This window comes from Semicossyphus pulcher, unplaced genomic scaffold (assembly GCF_022749685.1).
Source record: "Semicossyphus pulcher isolate SPU_LCO1_2020_fin unplaced genomic scaffold, fSemPul1.0.p SCAF_3, whole genome shotgun sequence".
NCBI lineage: Eukaryota > Metazoa > Chordata > Actinopteri > Labriformes > Labridae > Semicossyphus > Semicossyphus pulcher.
This window is the reverse complement of record NW_027211704.1, coordinates 4,588,305-4,608,922: the sequence shown is the minus strand read 5'-3', so window position 1 is coordinate 4,608,922 and position 20,618 is coordinate 4,588,305. Positions and strand designations below refer to the sequence as shown.

Below are 20,618 nucleotides of genomic sequence, written 5' to 3'. Positions count from 1 at the left end.
AAAGCTCTTTCAGAATAAACGATCGGCGGAAACACATGCTGTAAAAAATAAAACTTTTTTTTTTTTAAATGTAATTTTCATTACAATATTTATCCTAAGAACACCTTTAAAAAACATTAAGCAAGTTTCTTAATTTAAATAAACCAAGACTAAACATGTCATAACACATAAAATAGAGAGACAAGCAGTCAATTAAAAGTACTAAACATACATATTCTTTATACTTTGTACTATGAATATTTAGACCTGTCATGTTAACATTTTGTCATTTTCTATTTTTCGCTGCACAGCATTTTTCACTTCATTCTAAATTTTGTTAACTAAACGATTAGCAGATTACTCAAATAATGGTAAATTGTAGCCGAAGTTCTCACTGAATATTTTCGCAGTCGACATTCTGCGTGGAAACCCTCTACCACATATACTGTTTGTCATGTGAATATGATCTCATCTCATTTCGGATCATTAAATGCATCAACCTGCCATAAAGGATCCTGAACAAACACACCTCTGCTTTAATAGAGGGTAATTTCTGTATGGAGGGAATGGTTACTGAGGAATAAACTCTGAGCATGTGATTTTTTTTAAACAATGAAACTAAGAAGGAACATTAATTCATATTTTCTTTCAAGTATATCGCTAAGAAATATTTCTGAGTGCTCTTCATTTGTGTAATAAATATTTATTTAATTAACAAAAAAAAACTAATACATACAATGTCAAAGTATGCTCTATTATAAGTAAGTGTCTTCAATATTAACTGAAATAGCTAATTAATTATTTACAATGGTGTACAATATACAGTATTTACCCAGCTGGTTTTCTCCTCCCCACCACCAGAGAGCGACACATCTCCAGCAGGCCCGGGCGGAGAGGATAAACCTTCCGGATCAACGACGGACGTTCCTTCCGGCTCCGGTCCCTTAACAAGTGGAAAGGTAAAGACATACCCGGCGTAGTAATCTAAATATATCTTCAACATCTCATGTTCTGTAAAACAAAAATGTTTGGTTATCGATTGTTGTTAATGAAACAGTGTAATAAATGATCGTATTTCACTCCTAAACGGTATACAACCGTGGATATTAGTCTTTAAAGTGGGGAAGTAACCCCGGCTCTGATGTTCACGAACGACTGCCATTTTTCTCGAATAACGCGGGGGCTCTCGAAAATGTTAATGTGTATAAATGTGTGGCAATTGATATTAACATAACACTACTCCAGGCTATTAATTGTGAAAACTGTTAGAAGGAGGGCTTCTTGTTCTTTGTTTTATACCGGTAGACGAAGTTCAGATGGCTCACAGGCTAGCCAGTTAGCATGCTACCACAGTGGAGGGTATGTTGAGCTGTCTACTACGGCCATGTGTAAATTGATATGTAAAATCTCACCTTGCACAGATGCTGATGCCCAAGAAGAATCGCATTGCTATCTATGAGCTCCTCTTCAAGGAGGGAGTCATGGTGGCCAAGAAAGATGTCCATCTGGCCAAGCATCCCGAGCTTGCTGACAAGAATGTGCCCAACCTTCATGTGATGAAAGCAATGCAGGTGAGCAACTGTGTGAAGATATTACATGAATTAATATGTTTATGTATCCTGAACCAGGCTGTGTAATGGATCAGTGGTCTGTTTCCTGTGGAGCGTAGAGGCACAAGTGTAGTCAGTGTTGATTTTAAGATCTGGGTAGTACTGATAGTAAATCAGTTTTTGATGCTGTGTCAGCATCTGTATTGGATGATGACTTTCTTTGAAGGAATAATTAATATTTGTAATGTGACTTAGAAGGTAAAGCATTTGCTGTTAATGCACACTGAAGCACAGATGTAAAAACCCTACAGGAAATGACCCTTGAGCTTGATAGAGTGGATTATTTGGAAGACACTTTCTACAACTTCTAACCATCTGGATGGGGGGAAAATTGTCTTAACCATCAGTACGAGTATCTCCATCAGTATGGAGCTATGCTTTATGCCATTAAGACATTACTGGTGGCAAGAGCAAGGCAATAAATCCATTTTATCAATTCAGTGGTTTAAGATGTGAAATGTTTGAACTTCCTGTTTCAGTAGTTCATAGCGAGTTCACTTCAGACAATACTATCATTCAACAGTGTGGAGACTGTTAGCAAAAAAAGGCTTCTCTATTTTCTGGAAGTGGTTTGGTTTTACAGCATCTGACCTCAGGGAACCACTGTCCACTGGAAAATGTTCCTTTAGAAGTGTAAAGAACTAAAAGACAAAACATCAAATTTACTTTGGCACCTCAGACAGAGGCATACAGCTGAATGGAAGTGTGTAACACTGAGATGCACAAGACGGCAGCATCTGCAAACACCTGCTTCGAAGCGAGTAACATAGATTTATTTTAGTTCATATCCCCCAGCCCTACAGATGGCACTCACATGTGGAGGGTAAAACATGGAGTGAAAAAGATGAAAGTTAAGTCTGTTTCTAAAGTGTGTGGCTTTGGCAAAAGTTCAGTTCAACATGATTTTTAGGAAGGCAAAACATGAGTCCAAATGGGGAATTTGAAAAAAAAAAAATGGATGACACTGATCAAGCAAAGGTATAAGAGCCTTGTCTTTTATTGAAACTCTGGCATTCAGGGAGGTCGGGCAAGAAATTTTTCTTTCAGTTTCTAAATGAGAGCATGGCATAACTCTTAAGAAATACAGCCTGAAAGAATAGAAAGAGTATAATGCAGTTGCAGTTCTAACCAATGTGAAAACTACATGATGTGTGTGTGCTTCTCCTACAGTCCTTGAAGTCCTGTGGGTATGTCAAGGAGCAATTTGCCTGGCGTCATTTCTACTGGTACCTCACCAATGAAGGTATTCAGTACCTGAGAGACTTCCTCCACCTTCCCCCTGAGATCGTGCCCGCCACCCTGCGCCGCCAGACCCGCCCTGAGACCGCAAGGCCAAGGCCCAAGGGTAAGATCTCTTATCTTCGTGTTATGCGGATTAGGGTGAATATTGTTTGCTTTTGCTTTTTAGTTGAAAATCACTATTCTCGAAAGTACACACCACAATCTGCAGAATACTGGCAGTGATAATTACTACTGAAGTTGCTTCTAAGGCTAATACTGCTAGAATACTGAGGTGTAAATGGATTGAGTTTTAGTTTTCAACATGCATCAGCAGTTAATTGTGAATTTGTTCTAGTTTTTGTAACCTGGCTATTGAAACGAGTAATAAATGTTGTTCTAAAGCAGCTGAGTGGAAGCATTCCTCAGAGATTAACATCATGGAGTCTAAAGGCTGCAGCGGGGGCTTAGTGTTATCAGATCAGATACTCTGATGGATGATAGTTCCCAGTTGTGCATGAGCTTGAGATGACCCTTAACTGAACTATTTTGTTGAAAAGGGGCCAAGAATGACTTTGAATACATTTTAAAAATCATAGGTTGAATATTCTTGTCCATTATATTAAATTAAACAATTTATCAATTAGATTGCAGCTCCTCAGGTCCTGCTACTAAGTACAGACTTTAAGTGGCATGTGGCTGATGTGTTAATCACCCCGTTCTGGGTGTGCATTATACTTTGATTGAAAATTGAAATGTGGTCCTGCAGGATCCGACACCTTACGAATAACAGCTGATGCTTAACATCTATTAAGCATCTACCAAGAAATGGCAATACATAAGTTGAACGGCAAGAAAATCAAACATTCTCTGATTGTAAATATTAAGGGTTGTACAGATGCATTATTTTTTGTGGCTGAAATTGATAAATAAATATTATTCTGACAATGAAAAAAGGGAAATAAATGTTTGATATATGCAAGTTTATTTTTTAAGGACAACACCAATATCTAGAGACATCATGGGCTTCAGAATACAGCGCTGCTACAGAGGAGGGGCTGGGTGGTCTCTGCCTAAATGTTTAAATGATTTTTGCTAAATTTCAGATGCATAGCTAATTAGACTTAACAGTTGCATATTTATAATTGGTGTTCCTGGCAGTCATGCTCTGCGGAACCAGACATAATTATTCATTGAAAGATGATTATGTTAAAAACATACCTTATTAGCCACTAAAATATTCTGCAACAATTAACAGCAGTGAAGTGCAGGGTAAATTGTGACAACACTACATTCTGGATTATGTTTCCCCTTAAACATACAAATATCTTAAAGATGGTGATTAATCTGCTCATGGAGGAGTCCATCAGGCCAGATTCTTATGAAGGCTGTTCGTATAGAGCTTGTGTGTATTTCATGCAATCCTGTGGCATTAAAACTGATTTTTTTTTTCTTTCTAAGTGTAAGGGTATTCCACTGATTCCATCTCTATGATGCAAGATAACCTGTAACTAGAAAGGACATGAGCTGAAATGTTTGTTTATTTCTGCAGGAATGGAGGGAGAGAGGCCCGCCCGCCTTAACCGTGGTGAGGCTGACAGAGATGCATACAGGCGATCTGCTGCACCCCGTAAGTACACTGTCAACGACACCAACTTGTGAACTACTTGCTTATGTGGTCTTGTGCTGAGTCAAGTCTTGAAGTAGTGGTGCCTTAAGCCTAGTAGGTTAATTGTTAACTTGTTGTTAAATTGTTGCTTTTCTTTGGATGAAACTGAAAATTCAAAAATGTCAGAATATATCAGAATTACAGCTGTAATAGCTTTTTTTTGTTCCAACCAGCAGTCCAACAGCCAAAGACTCATAAATGATTAAGAAGCAAATTCTGACTTCTGGAAGCTGAATGATGATAAATTGATTATCAGAATAGCTGGCAATTTGTTGAGCTATTCGCTCTTGTAATTAAAGCATTATCAGCATATTTCAGAGGACATTCACTATAAACAAAGGTTTAATACATTTAATCATTTAAAAAGAGAAGTTCTATTTACTTTATATGTATGTTCACTTAAATCTAGTAAGAAATATGTCACCAGATTAAATGTTTATGGTGCCTGGTGTGTTTTTAACATTAAGATATAAAAGTTTCTGGCTGACTTATTAATTCATGACTTCTCCCATCAGCTGGTGCTGACAAGAAAGCAGAGGCCGGTGCTGGAGCTGCCACTGAGTTCCAGTTCGTAAGTACTGTTAATATATTTTCAATGTGAAAGCTTATTAAGGATTTTCCTTTTTTATGGGTGTTTCTTTGTGTTCAAGTAATGGGCATATTATAGGTCTTGAATCATTTACTTTCTGTTATGGCAAATGAGGAATGCTTCTACAGCAATTATACTACAAATATGTCCCAGCAGCCCTCGCTGAAGCTGTTAGTTTGTGGAGGAGGTTTTACAATGGGCACAAAATTGAATGCCAGCAAGCTAAATTTAGTTTTTATTCTGCAGTTATAAAACTTTATTTTTCTGTTGAGCTTGGTTTGACTGGTGTATTGACAAACTTTTCCTTGTTGCAGAGGGGAGGCTTCGGACGCGGCAGAGGACAGCAGCCTCAGTAATTTTCACTCGCTCTTTCTGTACAATAAAGAAAATCAAAATACAACACGTCTGTATCACTATTGTTTTTATTCATGGGCATTGTTCAGGATGAATCAAAGTTTGTTTCGTTACATCTTTGTTTTTATGCCGAGCAGAGAGAATATGGTCAGCAGGTTTTAATTGAGATAAGTGAGCACAAATCAGTATTTCAAGTAACGCACACAAACAGACTGGATTCACAATAAGTCAATTAAACCTCGCCACATGTATTTTGTAATTGGGCAGGCAACTCGTTAAGCTTTGTAATGGTAGAGAAAGCACATGTGTTGGTGGTCATATTGATGATGGCACTGGGCTAGGGCCCTGAAGGGTTCCAGTGAAGCCACATGCTTATTTACAGGACACTGAAACTGCTGAATTGATTCAAACCATCTTTAGTACAAAATAATTAAAGACAACATAATTTACATATTTTTGAATCACTACAGCACTGTGCATGTGGTTGTATATGTTTAATGTAAGGCAGGAGATAACCAGCAGTCAAACCATGCAGAACACAAATGACTAAATAAAATGTAACTTAAATGGCTGACCAGGTGTGCTATTGGGAAATAAGACATTTTTGGAGTCTTGTTTTCCAAGTAGTGGTTTGATTTTATGTATTTTATGTTGCGCTTCAGCCACATACCCCTTGCTTCTGTCAGGCCAGTGGCTTATTTGGCTCCATCGAGCATGAATGGAAGGGATAAAGTGGGTCAGATAAGGTCAAAGGCCTCTTAACACCCTTGGTACACACTCAGCTTTTTTGCATTTGATTGGATAGGTCAAATCACACCCTTGTTAGTATATGGATAACATGACCTGTTATTTCCAGAATAATTCCACCCAGCTACACCCTGCATGGGCAGAGGTTTTATCAAGCAGGAAACACCTGTTTGGGCGTGCAGGGCCTATAAACTGAGCAAACTGAAGATGTGTTACACAAACAGAATCTTTGCAGGAAATTGTGTCCAGATGGTAAAGTAGAGGGTCAGTCTTGGTTAAAGTCAACATTTTTACTACACACAATTCAATAAAGTAGCACTCTCAATGTGTCCCATTTCAATACCACATACCAACTATATATATATATTACTCACAGTGCAAAGTAGAAAAGTCTGCATTAAAATTGCTTGATTTTTTTTAATTAAGTCCCACGAAGGAATTGGGGGCAATTTCACAAATCTATACTACATAATTATTGCACACACTTTGCACTGTACACTACGCCTGATTGTATATTGATTTTACATTACATGTAAAGGAACCATTATTAAAAGCAACATGCTTTGGTTCAATTGATGTTTTTGCCATCAAACATCAATGAAACCGCATCGTAAGACTTCAACTGCCAATTAAATCTTCATAAAGAGAAAGGCGGTAAAAAAGTTAAATGCCCTTTTGTTGTTGTTTACTGATGTGTTCTGGAACCAATTCACCGTCATTAAAAAATAAGTCGAATAGTTTGCAGCTGTGAGCAGCTCCCCCATTTTACACTTTCAAAAGCACACTTTAAAATCCAAGTGTTTGCCTGTGTTAAGAGAACTTTTATTTTGTTTTAAATTTTCTTTATCCACATCCTTATAATGCACACATAACATACTTACAACTTGCTTAAAATAAATGTAGTTTGGATTTTAAAATGAGCCACATTTATAGGGCTTTCATTGATTTTTGCTGGCACACATCGGTTCGTTTCCTGTTAGCATAAAACAGTTTAGCTCTTGGATTTATCTTTTACTAAGTGCCAACATAATATACTGTAAAGATATGCATCTATTGAATACTATAATAATACATGTGTAATAAGGGTTGGACAAAATATTGTCGTCCTGTCTCGTGCAATACAATTATCGATAGGCTGCCGCCAAATATCGCTATTTTAATTTACAAATATATGGTGCTCTGGACAGATTTCCCTGCGATTTTGACTCCTCATGGTAGAACTTATGACATAAATGAGGGTAATGTGACAAAAAATCAATTGACCTGAGAAGAAGTTGACAGCAGACAGTGGTATAATGTCGGACAGCAGTGAAAAGAAGTTAAGAGATTCGCCAGCTACTTTCAAATGCAAATTTGTTCTTTAGTTCTGCAAATTTGAGACAGAAAGGCTGAAAACACAAACATTGTTTCATCTCAGTTTGTGTCAAATTCTTTGAAATCGACACCAAACTGCAGTGAATACATTCATTAATCCTTCACTCTTTGTGTTCTTCAGATATTGTGATGTATTGTTATCGTGTATCGCATCCCGTTATCGTATCGTAATGCGAGTTACCCTGTGAGTCCCACCCCTAGTGTGTAATATGGAAGCAGGCGTGGTATTTACTTTATAAAAAAGATTCATGCAGGCACACACATCAGAGAAATCTCACCAACGTGAACACAAACAATGACACCGGCCTGAATGTGAAATACTGGTGTTTATTTGTTGGCACATTTATATTACAATCTTCAGTCTTCTCGCACTGGTTTTATTCCACAGTCCCAAATGACAAAAGAGAGGAAAAGAAAAGTCCAGTGACACAGATACCTTGGAGAGCACGATGTCGCTTCAAGGCCGAGGTCAACCGCTAGAAGTGCACATATGTTGACTTTGTTATTCAATTGCAAGTATTTGGGGTAATTTTTTTAAATTCTGTTTATAACTATTTCATAATTAAGTCATTCAGTTGCCAAAATGGCCATAAGCTAAAGAAACTGAATGTTACAATCCTCAGCGGCAAAGTGATGTGCTTTTCATATTTTTGCTTTGGCCACAAGATGGGGCAATTTGTATCTTAACAATCACCTTTGGTAAATGAAAAGAAGGGACTCTATACTTCTATGTTTTCAGTTTTTTTAAATCCCCAATTTCTGAATGTCGTTTACAAAAGAGCCAATTGTGACAGCAGAAATCTCCAGGGAGAAATGCTCCATCATAACTCCACATTAACGTGCTTACATGGAGGCATGTTTATATATTCCCTCTCTCTCTTTAGATAAGGCAGAAGCTGCCTGAAAAAAAGGACAATAATCTTTATTGACCAAAGCCAAAGTGCGTCCTCTGGCTGTAAGGGTGCTGTGTTAGCTATATACATGACATTAGCTTGTCAATAACACAACAGATTAAAGAACAAACAGAAAAGAAAATATGGATAAAGAACAAGTGGTCATTAATGATTAAGTCACTGGCTGTTACTTGTGGAAATCCTCCTCACATTCATTTTGACAGTACCTGTCACCCTCATCAAACCATTAAGAGCAGAGGAATTCATCGCCAATTATTAATCAGGGACATGTTTTAGATTTTCTTTATACGGTTTCATCTTCTGAACATCGAATAGCATGTCGATTAAGACACGAAATGTCATATGAAGTGCCAGGTAGGGCATCATAAAGCAAGACTTTGGCCACCACACCTTTCTGATACACAGCAATAAACTCTGTTTAAAGTCTCAACCTGTTGCAAAGGAGACTTTAGACTCTTTTCACATTAAATCATTCAGGACAAAAACGCTCATTCAGGGATTACAAAGAGGCCAATATTCAGAGGCTGTCTAATGCCTGATTTGCTGGCAGTTTTACATTCCCATAAACAATTAATGGAAGAAAAGACCATGAACATTAACAACTACTGCTACTGTAAAGACGTCCTGCCCCCTTTTTCAAGGTTAGCATTCAATCCACTGAACTTCAGTTCTCAATGTAGTTTTCCAAGAAGGCTTTATTTTCAGTTATTAAATCAGTTTCTAGGCAGCTGAATGAAGACACTGCAGATTTCTATGCACACTCAAATCTGGTACTGTTCGGGAAAAACACTTCAGCATTCAAAAACTAAAGCTTCCACAAGTGTTAGCCATTAGCAAAACACAAAGTTAGCATCTAGCTAGTTAACATGTTGGACCATTTGATTGAGGAATTGGATAACTATACAGAGGCTAAGAGGAATGACGGTTTTACTACATGATTTACTATTGGCAGGGACCAAAACTGAGCTAAAAGAAAAGTGAATATAGGATGTTATCATTTCTATGGTGGGGACCAAAACTGAGCTAAAAGAAAAATTAACATAGGATCTTATAATTTCTATGGTGGGGACCAAAACTGAGCTTAAAGAAAAGTGAATACAAGATGTTAGCATTTCTATGGTGGGGACCAAATTTGAGTTAAAATAAAAGAGAATATAAGATGTTATCATTTCTATGGTAGGGACCAAAACTGAGCAAAAAAAAGAGTGAATACTGGACATTTAAAAAGCTATTGGAGACCAAAACTCAGCTAAAAAACAGCGAATTTAGGACTTTTATGAATTTCAAGTGGTGGAGACCAAAATTTAGCCTTAAGAGTAATAGTGGAATTTTATTTAACATACAGGCAAAATCCCAAATGAATGCTATTATTACTCAATATATGCCAGACATGCAAATAGGAAGCAATTAACCAGCATGTTCACTATATAAGGGGAAATCTTAATTGTGTTTACATGTGGTTTCTGCTGCCAAAATTAGTCTGTTAGAAAAGGTTTAAATCGACAGAATGGACAGAAAACTACAGTGTCATGTTTACATTTTCTGATAGAGACAAATAAAAGAAACCCTCTATTGGAAAATACACTGATTGAATTGAGTAGAAAACCTGCTGCCTTAAAAGGTACTACTGTTGTACTTGATGTATAGAATGGCCATAGACAAGGAAATAATACAGTAATTGTAACCGTCGCTAATTTGTTTGTCTGAAACTAAGGTTTTGAGAATATTTATCTAATATTGAGCTCTTCACTTTCACCTACAGCCACAACGCTTGTTCTTTAGCCACAGATGTACTTCATGCTATCTCAAGAGGAAATTCCCAACAGCTCCAGAGCCAACGCCAAGAGTTCAATCAGTTCACCCTCAGTTGAAATGACACGTACGACTACGGATGTGTAAGAGGAGTTTTGTCATTTGTACTCACACCTTTGATCTATACAGAAATAAACAATTTACAATAAAAACCTCTAACATGCTATCTACAGCGCCTCCAGTTTCACAGTATTGAGCCAGCTGCCTCTCGCCACATCGGGGGCCGAGTGACGCAGCTCAGCTAAAGAGACTTTTGCCAGACGTTAGAGAGAAAAACAAAACCAAAAAAAAAAAGAACATAAACTAGTATCCAAAAGCATTTTACATGTTAAAAATGAGGTCTCAAACTGTACAAGGCTTGTTTGTTCTGCATCTTTCCAAAGACAGCATTATAGATTCCATTACTTTCAATGTCAAGCAGTTGTTTAGAGTGTTTTTGGGGATGCAGATTAAATACTAAAGGAAGGGTTAAAAAAAAAAAAATCATGACCATAATGAAAAAGTGCCCGCTAAAGTCACCTGTGCTAAGTTACGAACACAATGTAAACAAATGCTTTAAACCAAACTGAATGTGAGGAGTAAAAATATGAAAATGGGTTTCAATAACTTAAGTGATATGTCTTGAATTTTGAAAATTACTAGTCTATGATTTCGAAATTTGCTAATTCTACCCTCTCAGTATGTTGAGGAAGACTTTGTAGTAAGTCACAAAGAAAGATTAAAAAAAACCAAAAAGGAATTAAAGGAGGTAAAGACACTGAGGAAAAGGTGGTTCATTTTACATTGCAGGTTGACATTCCTTCACTCTCTTCACTGTGTAAGTACTCTGTTTGAGAGTGAAACTTGTAGTGCTTGGCTAGCTTCCCCAATAAGAGAGAAACACACTTGACACTTGAAATTGAAAGATTAGTGAGGGGCCATATCCTTCTTATTAAAGCGACATCACCAACCACGATAAGGACCAAAATGAAGAGAATCCAAACCTTACCACAAGTCCGTTGCACAGTCGGCATCAGGTCACTCGAGCGAGTGAGACACAACAAAACAGTGCTCATGCAAGACAAGTCACTTCCCACAATTCTGTTCATTCAGATACAGACAACATTTCCTATCCGTATTAACAGGGGGAGGGGGAGTACACTAATGGGCACATTCATTCACAGAAAAGTAAAAATAAAATTTGGAGGAAACGTTTAAAAGACCACCAAAAGCCTTCAGCTTAAGCACTAAGTATACACTTTTACATTACAACAGTAAAAAGTAGTTCTTGCATTCAATAAACACCACGCTAAGGGCGCGTTAAGGAAAGAGAATGAGGAGAGCGAGGGGACATTTCATGCAGTTGTCAGTAAAAAGAAAAAAAGAAAAAGAAAAGAGGGGTCAAAAATTACATTTACATTTACAAAGTGTTTCAGACTATTCACCCGACACTTGTCATCAAGTCTGTGCCACAGTTCTGGCACAAAGGAGTTGGCAAGGCAAACCATGTTATTGAGAAAAAAAAACAAAGAAAGAGAAGAGAAATGACACGAGTAAGAGCGCAAGTGGTGGCGAAAGCTCCGCGGGTGTCAGAGGTGTGGTTTTAGTTATCTGATACCCGAGACGGAGCTCTGATTGATGCTGTAGGTAGGGGAGAGGTCCCCACCTATCGTGGTCACCAAAGGTGTTCCGTTACTGGTCAGGCAACTCTCCTGGAGAGCCTCGAAGTAGGTGGCCTGCACAGGCTTGTGACACTGCAACACTTGTATGGCATCGTCTATTTTAAACCATTCCCTTTTTCTCCCTGTTGACAGAACAAGACACCATTGTAGTGCAAGTTAAGACATGTAAGAGACAACACAAGGGGAAAAAAACACATTATGAAAATAGGTTTTAGCTAATTATCCGTCACAGCCACAAGAACAGGAACAAAGCTGGTGTCATAATCTCCCCCAACAAACATGCAATAAAATCCCTGAGCTGTAAAAATGCAAAGGCCTGGGAGTGAAAACTAAAGCTACAGACAGCATGTGACCGCCTGAGAACTTTGTCCGTATGATCCCCATTATGACAAGTCAACAAAATGCAGAGCTTTACCAATGTTGACCGAGTCCTCCCAGTCCTCCAGCACCTCTGTGACGATAAGAACGTAGACGTAGGTTCTGTGTTTCCTCTCTTGGTTCTGCAGAGAGGAAATTATCATATTTTCAATTCCCATTCATAAAACATGCAGCGTATTATGTTGACATTTAAAGACCAAATCAAGAAAGGAAACAAACTTCACCTCAAATACTCCAACTAATCGACCTAAAGTCCCCTTCACACCGGCCTGTAGAAGAAAAGAAAGGAGGAGGTGAGTGCAAAACGCAGCACCTGTACATTAAAGGGCAGTCCTGAAACCTGACAACAAACTACATCTTTGAACCTTGTAGTGTTTTTGATCGGACTGTAATTTTGAAACAGTGGTCTGTGTTTGCATTTCAGTGGATTACATTACATCATAAGATTGCTTTTATCCCCTGCAAATTCACTCTGTGTTATTTGTAGGATTCAGAAAGAACCCAGGAATTACACAGAGTAAAGCCTACACAAAGGCAGTCTCACTTAATTTGACCAAAAGCTCAAGCCACAGAATTCTCCACAACAGTAAGACTCAATTTGTTTCACAATTTATGCATGTGCAATTTAGGCAACTAAACGTCTGATAATTCTAATTAATAACCTGATTTGATTCAAACTCAGAAATGCACATCACATTCAACACAGCCTCATAAATCTCAAAAGATTAAAAGTCAGAAGTTCAGTACTTTGGTTAACAAATCACTAGAGAGAATTACTCTAACACCAAACTTTTCTACAAGTGGATTAATCAGCTTATTGTTTCACATCTAAACCCCACGAGAGCTGCAACAATTAGACAGAAATAAACTAAGCTTTACTAGTTTACTAGTTACTAAATGTTTTTAGCCTTTCAGATATGGATTTTTTTTAGATTTCCCCTGTTTTATAACAATCTCTGATCCCATCCGCTATAGTCTGATGACGATCTAGCCTCTGGGGACGACGGTGAACATGCCGGGCGTGTAGAGAGCGGTTAGCGATAAACGACTTCCAGGTCAGATTGATCATTTATGATGCGAGGTAGTCGGGAAATCTGAAAGCTGAACTTCTTTCGTGACAGAGCGTCGAGGGAATTTTTCTTTTTAAGATTAAGATTTTTTTTAAGATTAATAAGAAATACAATTTTAACAATTTTAAACAAAAAAGGTTTGAAAATGAGAAAACTATTTAGAAAATATAATAAAGAACAAAGCAAAAAAACCCCAAATATTTAAGAACAATACAATAAGTAAAAACTAAGGCTCAATATGAGCACATTAATAACACAGCAATAACAATTATCCCAATTTCTGTCCGAAATAGGATGATCAGATGCTTATCTAGTCCTATCCCAACATTAGATAATGAAAGCCTTACATATTTTATAAAAATACCTTTGACCAAGCTAATAAACAAACGCAAACAATGGAACACCTCTCCCATCAGGGAGCGTTACACTCTTCTTCCTCTCTACTGTATCCAGCAGAGAGAAATCTTTTGTGCATTTTTTTTGAATTGCATTATATTGATATTCTGTTGGATTTTTTCCTTACATACAAAAACCATCCCACAAAACGAAATGCACACACTTTCAAGTTTGGTCCGAGCATACTTGCTGCAGATGTCTGTTTATAGAGATTAATAAGAAGCTGAATCATCATCAGATGAAGCTGATGGGAGCCGAGGTGTCAGTACGGCGCGTTACGTTCCGCCTGATTTTGCTCGGACTGTTGTTCCTGCATATGCTGCAGCCTGCTGATACGCGATTGGTCAATATTACTCGGACTACAAGCGTACTATAAAAGGAAACCAGAACACTTGCCATCCCTGAAGTCCACATCCCTGCCTACAGATTCTACATTTAATTCAATAATGTTAAAGTGAATATCAATGGGCTGAAAAAACAAGACCTCTAAAGATAATATCTTAAAACAGAGTTTGGTAATGAATTATGGTTTCTTGCAACCCTTAATCCTATAGCTGTGAAATACATGTCAACACCTGTGTTCACATAGTGACAGCTTCTCTATGAAGTGTTTTGAGTTTCATTAAAAAGGTCAAAAACAACAGAGTAACGGCTTTGCTGTCAGTTGCTGTTCCTTTTCACATTACCCAAATATCCAAGCCAGAGACGACAACTTGAACATTTCACACTGCTCGTTGCCTCCAAACATATTCTGACCACAAAAATAAGCTCCGGGCTGGATGTTAACACCCAGAGGTGAGTAGTAGGTCAGGTTTAGATACAGAGCCAGGGCACTTGCTGAAATCTTTGCAGCTTCTTCAGGTTCACGTTTCAGTCTATAAATAAGTGTTGACTGCACACACTGTGCTGTGGACTTAGTGTTGGACTCCTCAAGCCTTCAGCGAGATCATTTGTAAAGACCAAGCTCACCACTAGAAACCACAAAGACCCGCCAGGGATTAAGTAATAGGCCAAAAGTCAACCTGTATTTTTTTTTTATATGCGATGGAAAATGTCTCCCAATTTAATCCAACATGTAACTGAAGACTACTGGGCATCATTTTGGAAGAGGATGTCCAGCGTTGAGGCTAAATTACAACTTACGCAATGCTGTGCTGTGTCTTTTCGGTGCCAATCAGTGCTGGTGTTTGAGCATCGAGCATGAGGCGACGTTGTGAACAGTCAAATAAATAAAATAAAAGGAACTCTGTGTAACCTTTGGCCTGCTCCTGAGTGCTTTGTCTCAACTCTCATCCCTGGCAAGACTCCAAACCAATAAGCATAAGCAATCACCCACCACTCATATAGTCATCAGAATAAGCTGGCCAGGATTAGGATATGTCCTGTTACACCACCATCCAATAAGAGGCTTAAGGAGCGACAGCAGGCGGTGATGCATTAAAGTGATCCCAAACTTTCTGAATGCAGCCTTTTGGCACTTTTAACACACCTTAGAAGTGACGTGACATTGTGTTTGACCCTGTGCAAATGTGTTGGCAAGCTGCAACATCCTGCAACCGCCTAAGCTACCAAACTGCATAGGCCAGGATAAGGGATGATATCAGCATCAGTCAGTGTGATGGATCACACACAGAGAATAGGCTTTCTACGGTCAGTGACCCGCCAAGAGCTGACAGCCGGTCGGGATTCAATGTCTTCAATGCCCTGTCGCCTTTCTGATCGAAATGCCCAACGAGTGACCACCATGTTCACAAGAGGGATACCGCGTTTAAGGGGATGGATGTTGACGGTATTAGCAGGATATTGATTTCCACTGGGCGTCAGACCTGTTTACCCTTTGCTTCATGTCCTCCCTAAAACTAAAGATGTTGTAATGCCATTTATCCTTAACGAAATTTGAGTCGGTGAATTGACTGATACCAAGAACTGATCCGACACCAGTGCTTTAGTCTTAAAAAACTCCTGTTTACTAATCACCCTGTATGGATGAAACACTCTCGTTTTAATTACTCAGTTTGTTGTGGAGAGGAGGAGACCTCTAAGGATAATTTGGCTCCTGGCAAAAACCTCTTGACTAATGACCACTAAAGGAATTCTAAATAAACAAGCAAAGCACCTAGACATGAGCTAAACTACTGTGTTGTTCTGTGGGGAACGGCTTGATTCATTGAAGCTTTGTTAGCCTCTGCGCTAGCACTTTGGTTGATTGTGACTGCCACATGTTAGATTACATGAAATCAGTTCTTCACCGTTGTAAAACAGTTGTTTCTGGTGGCAGCCATTATATATCTATGGTGGCAGAAGAGCACAAGTTGCCGGGTTGGCTACTGTCTTGAAGCGGCGAAGAAGAAATGTATTTCTCGTGAAACAAGATTATTATTTATTAGCCAAATCTGGCTAATAAATAAAGATGTCGAATAGATGCATAAACAGGCAAACTTGTCGATATCATGCCAGCATTATGGGCTGTATAATACCCCTTTCCAAATGAAATTAGCACGTTGACGAGGGTTTTTCAGACCCGGGAAGACCCGCTTATAGATGCCGATTGTCTTTGTTCCCATTGTCAGTGAAGTATACTCCTTCCGGTCTCTTTTCAGCTGCGTTATCGTCTGACATCACAAACGCACCGGAAACACGGTTAGTACCTTGTACCTGAGATGACAAAGAGTCGCAGAAGTTACTGACGAAGCATAGCATCGCGCTGGAAAAGGGTAGGAGATTATCGTGTCAACACAGACTTTGTGTTCCCATCAATGCCGATCGGAGCCGAGGCAATAATTACCCGAGTCATTAGACCTGGATCTGAATGCCGATTGTAACCTTTCCCACTAAGCAAAAAAGCTGGGTGTTAGTGGTTAGAGCTTAAGACACATTTCTGATACCGGTATTATCATCATAACAGCTCTACCTTAAAAACACCTCAAAAACAAAAAGAGACAAATTGCATCCTTCAAAATGCTTCTCTATGGAGGCTGCTGCTGTAAAAATAGAACTGTCTGAATTATACAAAGAGTGAGAGCCGATTGTTTTCCTAGATGTTCCTTAATTCTTGGGATTGGTTATTCCTCCAGTGAAACCGCTGGGTAGCCAGTGTTCAATCTCAGTGTGACCTCCTTTAGCGCCCAAACACTGCTTTGTAACATGATGCTATGATACAGCTTACATGTTGCTAGGCTCTCTCTATCTCGGACTGTCCATGCATACAGGATGACTGCACTGACGAAATGGGTTCTGAGAGCAAGGTATTAGGCCCAGTGTTAAATACAGACATGATTTAATAGAAATGAAACACAATACACTTAAGAGCCATGCTGGAAATGGAAATCCATTCTCAGAAACAATATTCCTGGTTATGTACTAAGTCTAGAAAGGCATGTTTCACATCCATGTTTCGAATATGAGGGTCAAGGAAAGTTTACCAGTGCAGAGTCTACATAGGAATGTTCTTCTGACAATATCAGCCAGATACAAGGTCAAAAAACAAAGGACTCACAATATGGGCTTAAATAAGATATAACAATTACGACAGAAGTAACGAGACCAACCTCTTCACACACTTCTCGAGCTGCAGCAACATTGGGCTCCTCCTCGGGCTCCATTCCTCCTCCAGGAACTATCCATTTGTCAGGATGTCGACTACTGCTCACCAGCAGCACCTACAATAAAAATGCCATACAAACCCTATTAGACAGGACAATGATGTGTGTCAACAGTGTTCTTTAGTGCGTGTCAGGATAACAGAAGTGCTGCTGCTTGAGTTAAATATTTTGTAATGTGCGTTATTGAAAGATGCAAGAAGAGACAAACCCCAACATATGACACAACAGCTACCTGTCAACTCTGAGAAAACCATCAAGACTATCACAGAAGGGACCTAGAGCAGAGTTTTCAAGCTGAATGTTGTGCGAATGCAGCCAACTCACTGTGCGGTTACAAGCAATTCATGCAATTTTTTTAAAATAGCTAGGGTATGAGTCACAGAGTTTGCTTTTTTCCATTCAAGTATGGTGAGTTTATGTTGTCAACAATCACTTGGAGAAAATCTAAGCTTGGCTGAGTGCCGACCTGGTAGCCAAGAGTCCCTGGTAAAAGTTTATAGCTACGTGCAGGTCATACAGATGTGATCCCTGTAAATCAACAGTCCTTGTTGTTCACTATCTGGCCTCTGCTTTTAGCCAGAATGAGGAATTAGTTTAGTCTCAATTCGTCTCCTTCCCCTCGTAAAATGTTTCCACCACAAAGACATCTTTGTGCTTGTTGTTGACCGGACATTAGCTTCTAGTGTTGGGAATTATTGCTCTTTAAAGGGAGTCGGATCTTATGGCTCCAAGGTGAGAGAGTGGTCGGACTCGCGAACGTGCCTGCACTCTGTGTCGGCGCGCATGTTTAAAATTCTGCACTCTCAAAATTTGAAAATGTTACACACAAATAAATATGGAGTTTTGTACAAAACCTAAGTTACATACAAATAAATATGGCATTTTGTACATAACCTAAGTTTCAGTACTTTTCTTATATTGCCCAGTGAATGTGCACATTTTAAAAAGCACTATTATTTTATTTCTGCATCTGCCATTGGGCCACAACAATAACAGTAGGCATGATATCAATTCCACTACAGGGGAGAGTTAATGTTCTTTGCAATCAGGTGGGAAAAAACATGTTCCTAATATATCGAAATTGGCAAAAAGGGTTGGAAAATATCAGCATATCGGATATCGGCAAAAAATTCAATATCGTGCATCCCTACAATTAATCATCGTCATTGGTTTGCCAATGATTTATGATTCAACTCTGAATGACATAGATGTCAACAGATAAACATCAAACTTGGCAGAGGGTTATAATGTTGCTCACCGTCAGCACTATGTTGTGGTGACATGATTCCGCTGCACGTGACCTAGCATAGCGGAGTTGCAGTTGAAAAAAGCTGCCTGTGGTAATTTGGCATAAAAGGGAGTGGATCTAGGGCGGGCAGTGAAATTTGGGCAAAACTATAAAAAGACTGGCTCCCACCTACAACTCTGTTCCCGTCGTTCGCACCAAAGAGCCGTTCAAAAGAATCGGATCGTTCTCGAACGTCACAACACTATCAGCTTCCCAAATCGCCCCTGATCTCAAATAACCCTTTGCAGGCTACTTTCAGTGCTTTTCGTGGGAGAGCGCGTGAAAGTAGTGACTGGCACATTAACAGTAAAGTTAAATTACATTATGTGAAGGAATGTGTTCAAAACAAACGGCTACAATTTAACATTCAGCCGAGTGGATGATTCAAATTGTACTGTAATTGATTTTAGGCTATCAAGAACCGGCTCTCTCTTTGGCTAGAGCTAACGCGGCTAAAGCTAACTAGCTACTTATCAGCCTAATGTTTGGCTAGCAATACCAGTTGCATTACAGCTAACACAGTTAACTGTTACTTTTGCGCCAAATCATCGGCAACATAGGCAGATACAAATCTGAACCTGTCACTTTACAAAACGAAACAATGATGTCTATCCAGCCGTTTCTGGTCATAAAGTCACCCCTCACCACAGCCAGTGGTGTGGGCTGTGGTCGCTGGCCGAGAGCCGGCTGCCCACAGCAGCAACGCGGCTAATTAGCAAGCTAACCTTTGCATTAGCGTGCAGCTAACAGGACGCTGGGCAGAAAACCCGAGGTTGCTACATGCACAGCTAAAGAGGCTTACATAACACTTAGGTAAGTACGAGCTCAAAACTCATTTTTAAAGTACAACCACAAAAGACAACATGTGTGTTTAAGAAATGGGCAAGTCGTTGTTTCCAGCTGGCACAAAACCACTGCTGTGTTGACGAATGTAAAGATTTACAGACAGAAAACACACTGAATGCAGGTTCGACTGCTAATGTTAGCACGGCCCTCCAGACAGCAACATCCCCGGCCTCACCTCTTCTTCGCTCTCGCTCCTGAAGCACAGACAGGCGGCCCGCTTCTTGTACCCATCACCGTCGTACGTCCGGGTTTGGTTTGACTTGAGCTTCATCATTTCAAAGGGCACAAAAGTTCAAAAGTACGGCTAAGTAGACCACTTATAAAGATGATGGTTGTAGACGCAAAGTCCTCCTTCGGGGAACCTCGGCGTTTTACTTAAAAGAAATAACTTCTTCTTCGCTTCATTTTCACAAACCTAGGCACATCTACGGCACGGTCGCCATTACAAGGAGCCGCTACGCCCACGACGTAATTTAACCTTTAATAGCTCGGCGAGCGTAAGAAAATAACCTAGCAGGCGTTGAAGAATTGGGGCAACGGATACGGAAAACGCAACACCACGCTCCGACTGGAGTGAGCCGGTGAAGAAGCTGGCACTTTTGGCTCCCAATAGCTTGCCACGGCCACTTGTTTGATGCGAATATCAATAATATAGTGTGTACCCCTTTACCTAAAATAATTAAGATTTAACGTATCCATATAGTATGCTGTCAGTATTACAAAATAGTTGTAATTGTGGTATGATTTTTGAGTTTCAGCACCGCTGGTGACGGACAGCGCCAGCATGATCCTCAAAATTGATCCAGTAATGTTTAATAAAATGGCCGATTAACTTGTGTATGATATAACCCCAGTCATAAAACTTTGAGGTTTGAAACAAGTAGTTCATTAATGGATTTGGCAATTGAAGGAAACATAATCTGCAGCTGTTTGATAGTCAATTGATTAATTCAGTCATTTTTCAAGCAAAAAGTCAAACATTTGTTGGTTTCACCTGCTGAAGTGTGACAATTTTTGCCCGTAATACATAATAATATACTCTATATCTGTGGATTTGTAACTGCTGAAAATTATCACCTATTTTTTTTTAAATTGAGCATGATTGTTATTT

General features: G+C 39.1%; 2 protein-coding genes across 2 annotated transcripts; one reads left to right on the top strand and one right to left on the bottom strand.

Annotated features, from left to right (window-relative positions):
- The first annotated feature begins 870 nt into the window (after positions 1-870).
- Positions 871-5,465, top strand: rps10 (ribosomal protein S10). Its single transcript, XM_069678332.1, has 6 exons — positions 871-938; positions 1,401-1,550; positions 2,760-2,934; positions 4,360-4,437; positions 4,992-5,047; positions 5,380-5,465. The coding sequence occupies exons 2-6, from the start codon at positions 1,401-1,403 to the stop codon at positions 5,419-5,421; spliced, it is 501 nt and encodes a 166-aa protein (XP_069534433.1). The 5' UTR covers positions 871-938; the 3' UTR covers positions 5,422-5,465.
- A 2,382-nt stretch (positions 5,466-7,847) lies between these two features.
- nudt3b (nudix (nucleoside diphosphate linked moiety X)-type motif 3b) lies at positions 7,848-19,955 on the bottom strand. Its single transcript, XM_069678372.1, has 5 exons — positions 19,683-19,955; positions 17,320-17,430; positions 12,530-12,574; positions 12,343-12,427; positions 7,848-12,049 (listed from the first exon to the last, which is right to left on the bottom strand). Exons 1-5 carry the CDS (start codon positions 19,779-19,781, stop codon positions 11,853-11,855), a joined length of 537 nt encoding a protein of 178 aa, XP_069534473.1. The 5' UTR covers positions 19,782-19,955; the 3' UTR covers positions 7,848-11,852.
- Positions 19,956-20,618: the final 663 nt, after the last annotated feature.

Coding starts and splice junctions, on each gene's coding strand:
- rps10 (XM_069678332.1), top strand. CDS start 1,401: ATGCTGATGCCCAAGAAGAATCGCATTGCTATCTATGAGCTCCTCTTC. Junction 2,935..4,359: donor CGCAAGGCCAAGGCCCAAGG/GTAAGATCTCTT, acceptor TTATTTCTGCAG/GAATGGAGGGAGAGAGGCCC. Junction 5,048..5,379: donor CTGCCACTGAGTTCCAGTTC/GTAAGTACTGTT, acceptor TCCTTGTTGCAG/AGGGGAGGCTTCGGACGCGG.
- nudt3b (XM_069678372.1), bottom strand. CDS start 19,781: ATGATGAAGCTCAAGTCAAACCAAACCCGGACGTACGACGGTGATGGG. Junction 12,428..12,529: donor GATTAGTTGGAGTATTTGAG/GTGAAGTTTGTT, acceptor TCCTCTCTGCAG/AACCAAGAGAGGAAACACAG. Junction 12,050..12,342: donor GGAGGACTCGGTCAACATTG/GTAAAGCTCTGC, acceptor TTCTGTCAACAG/GGAGAAAAAGGGAATGGTTT.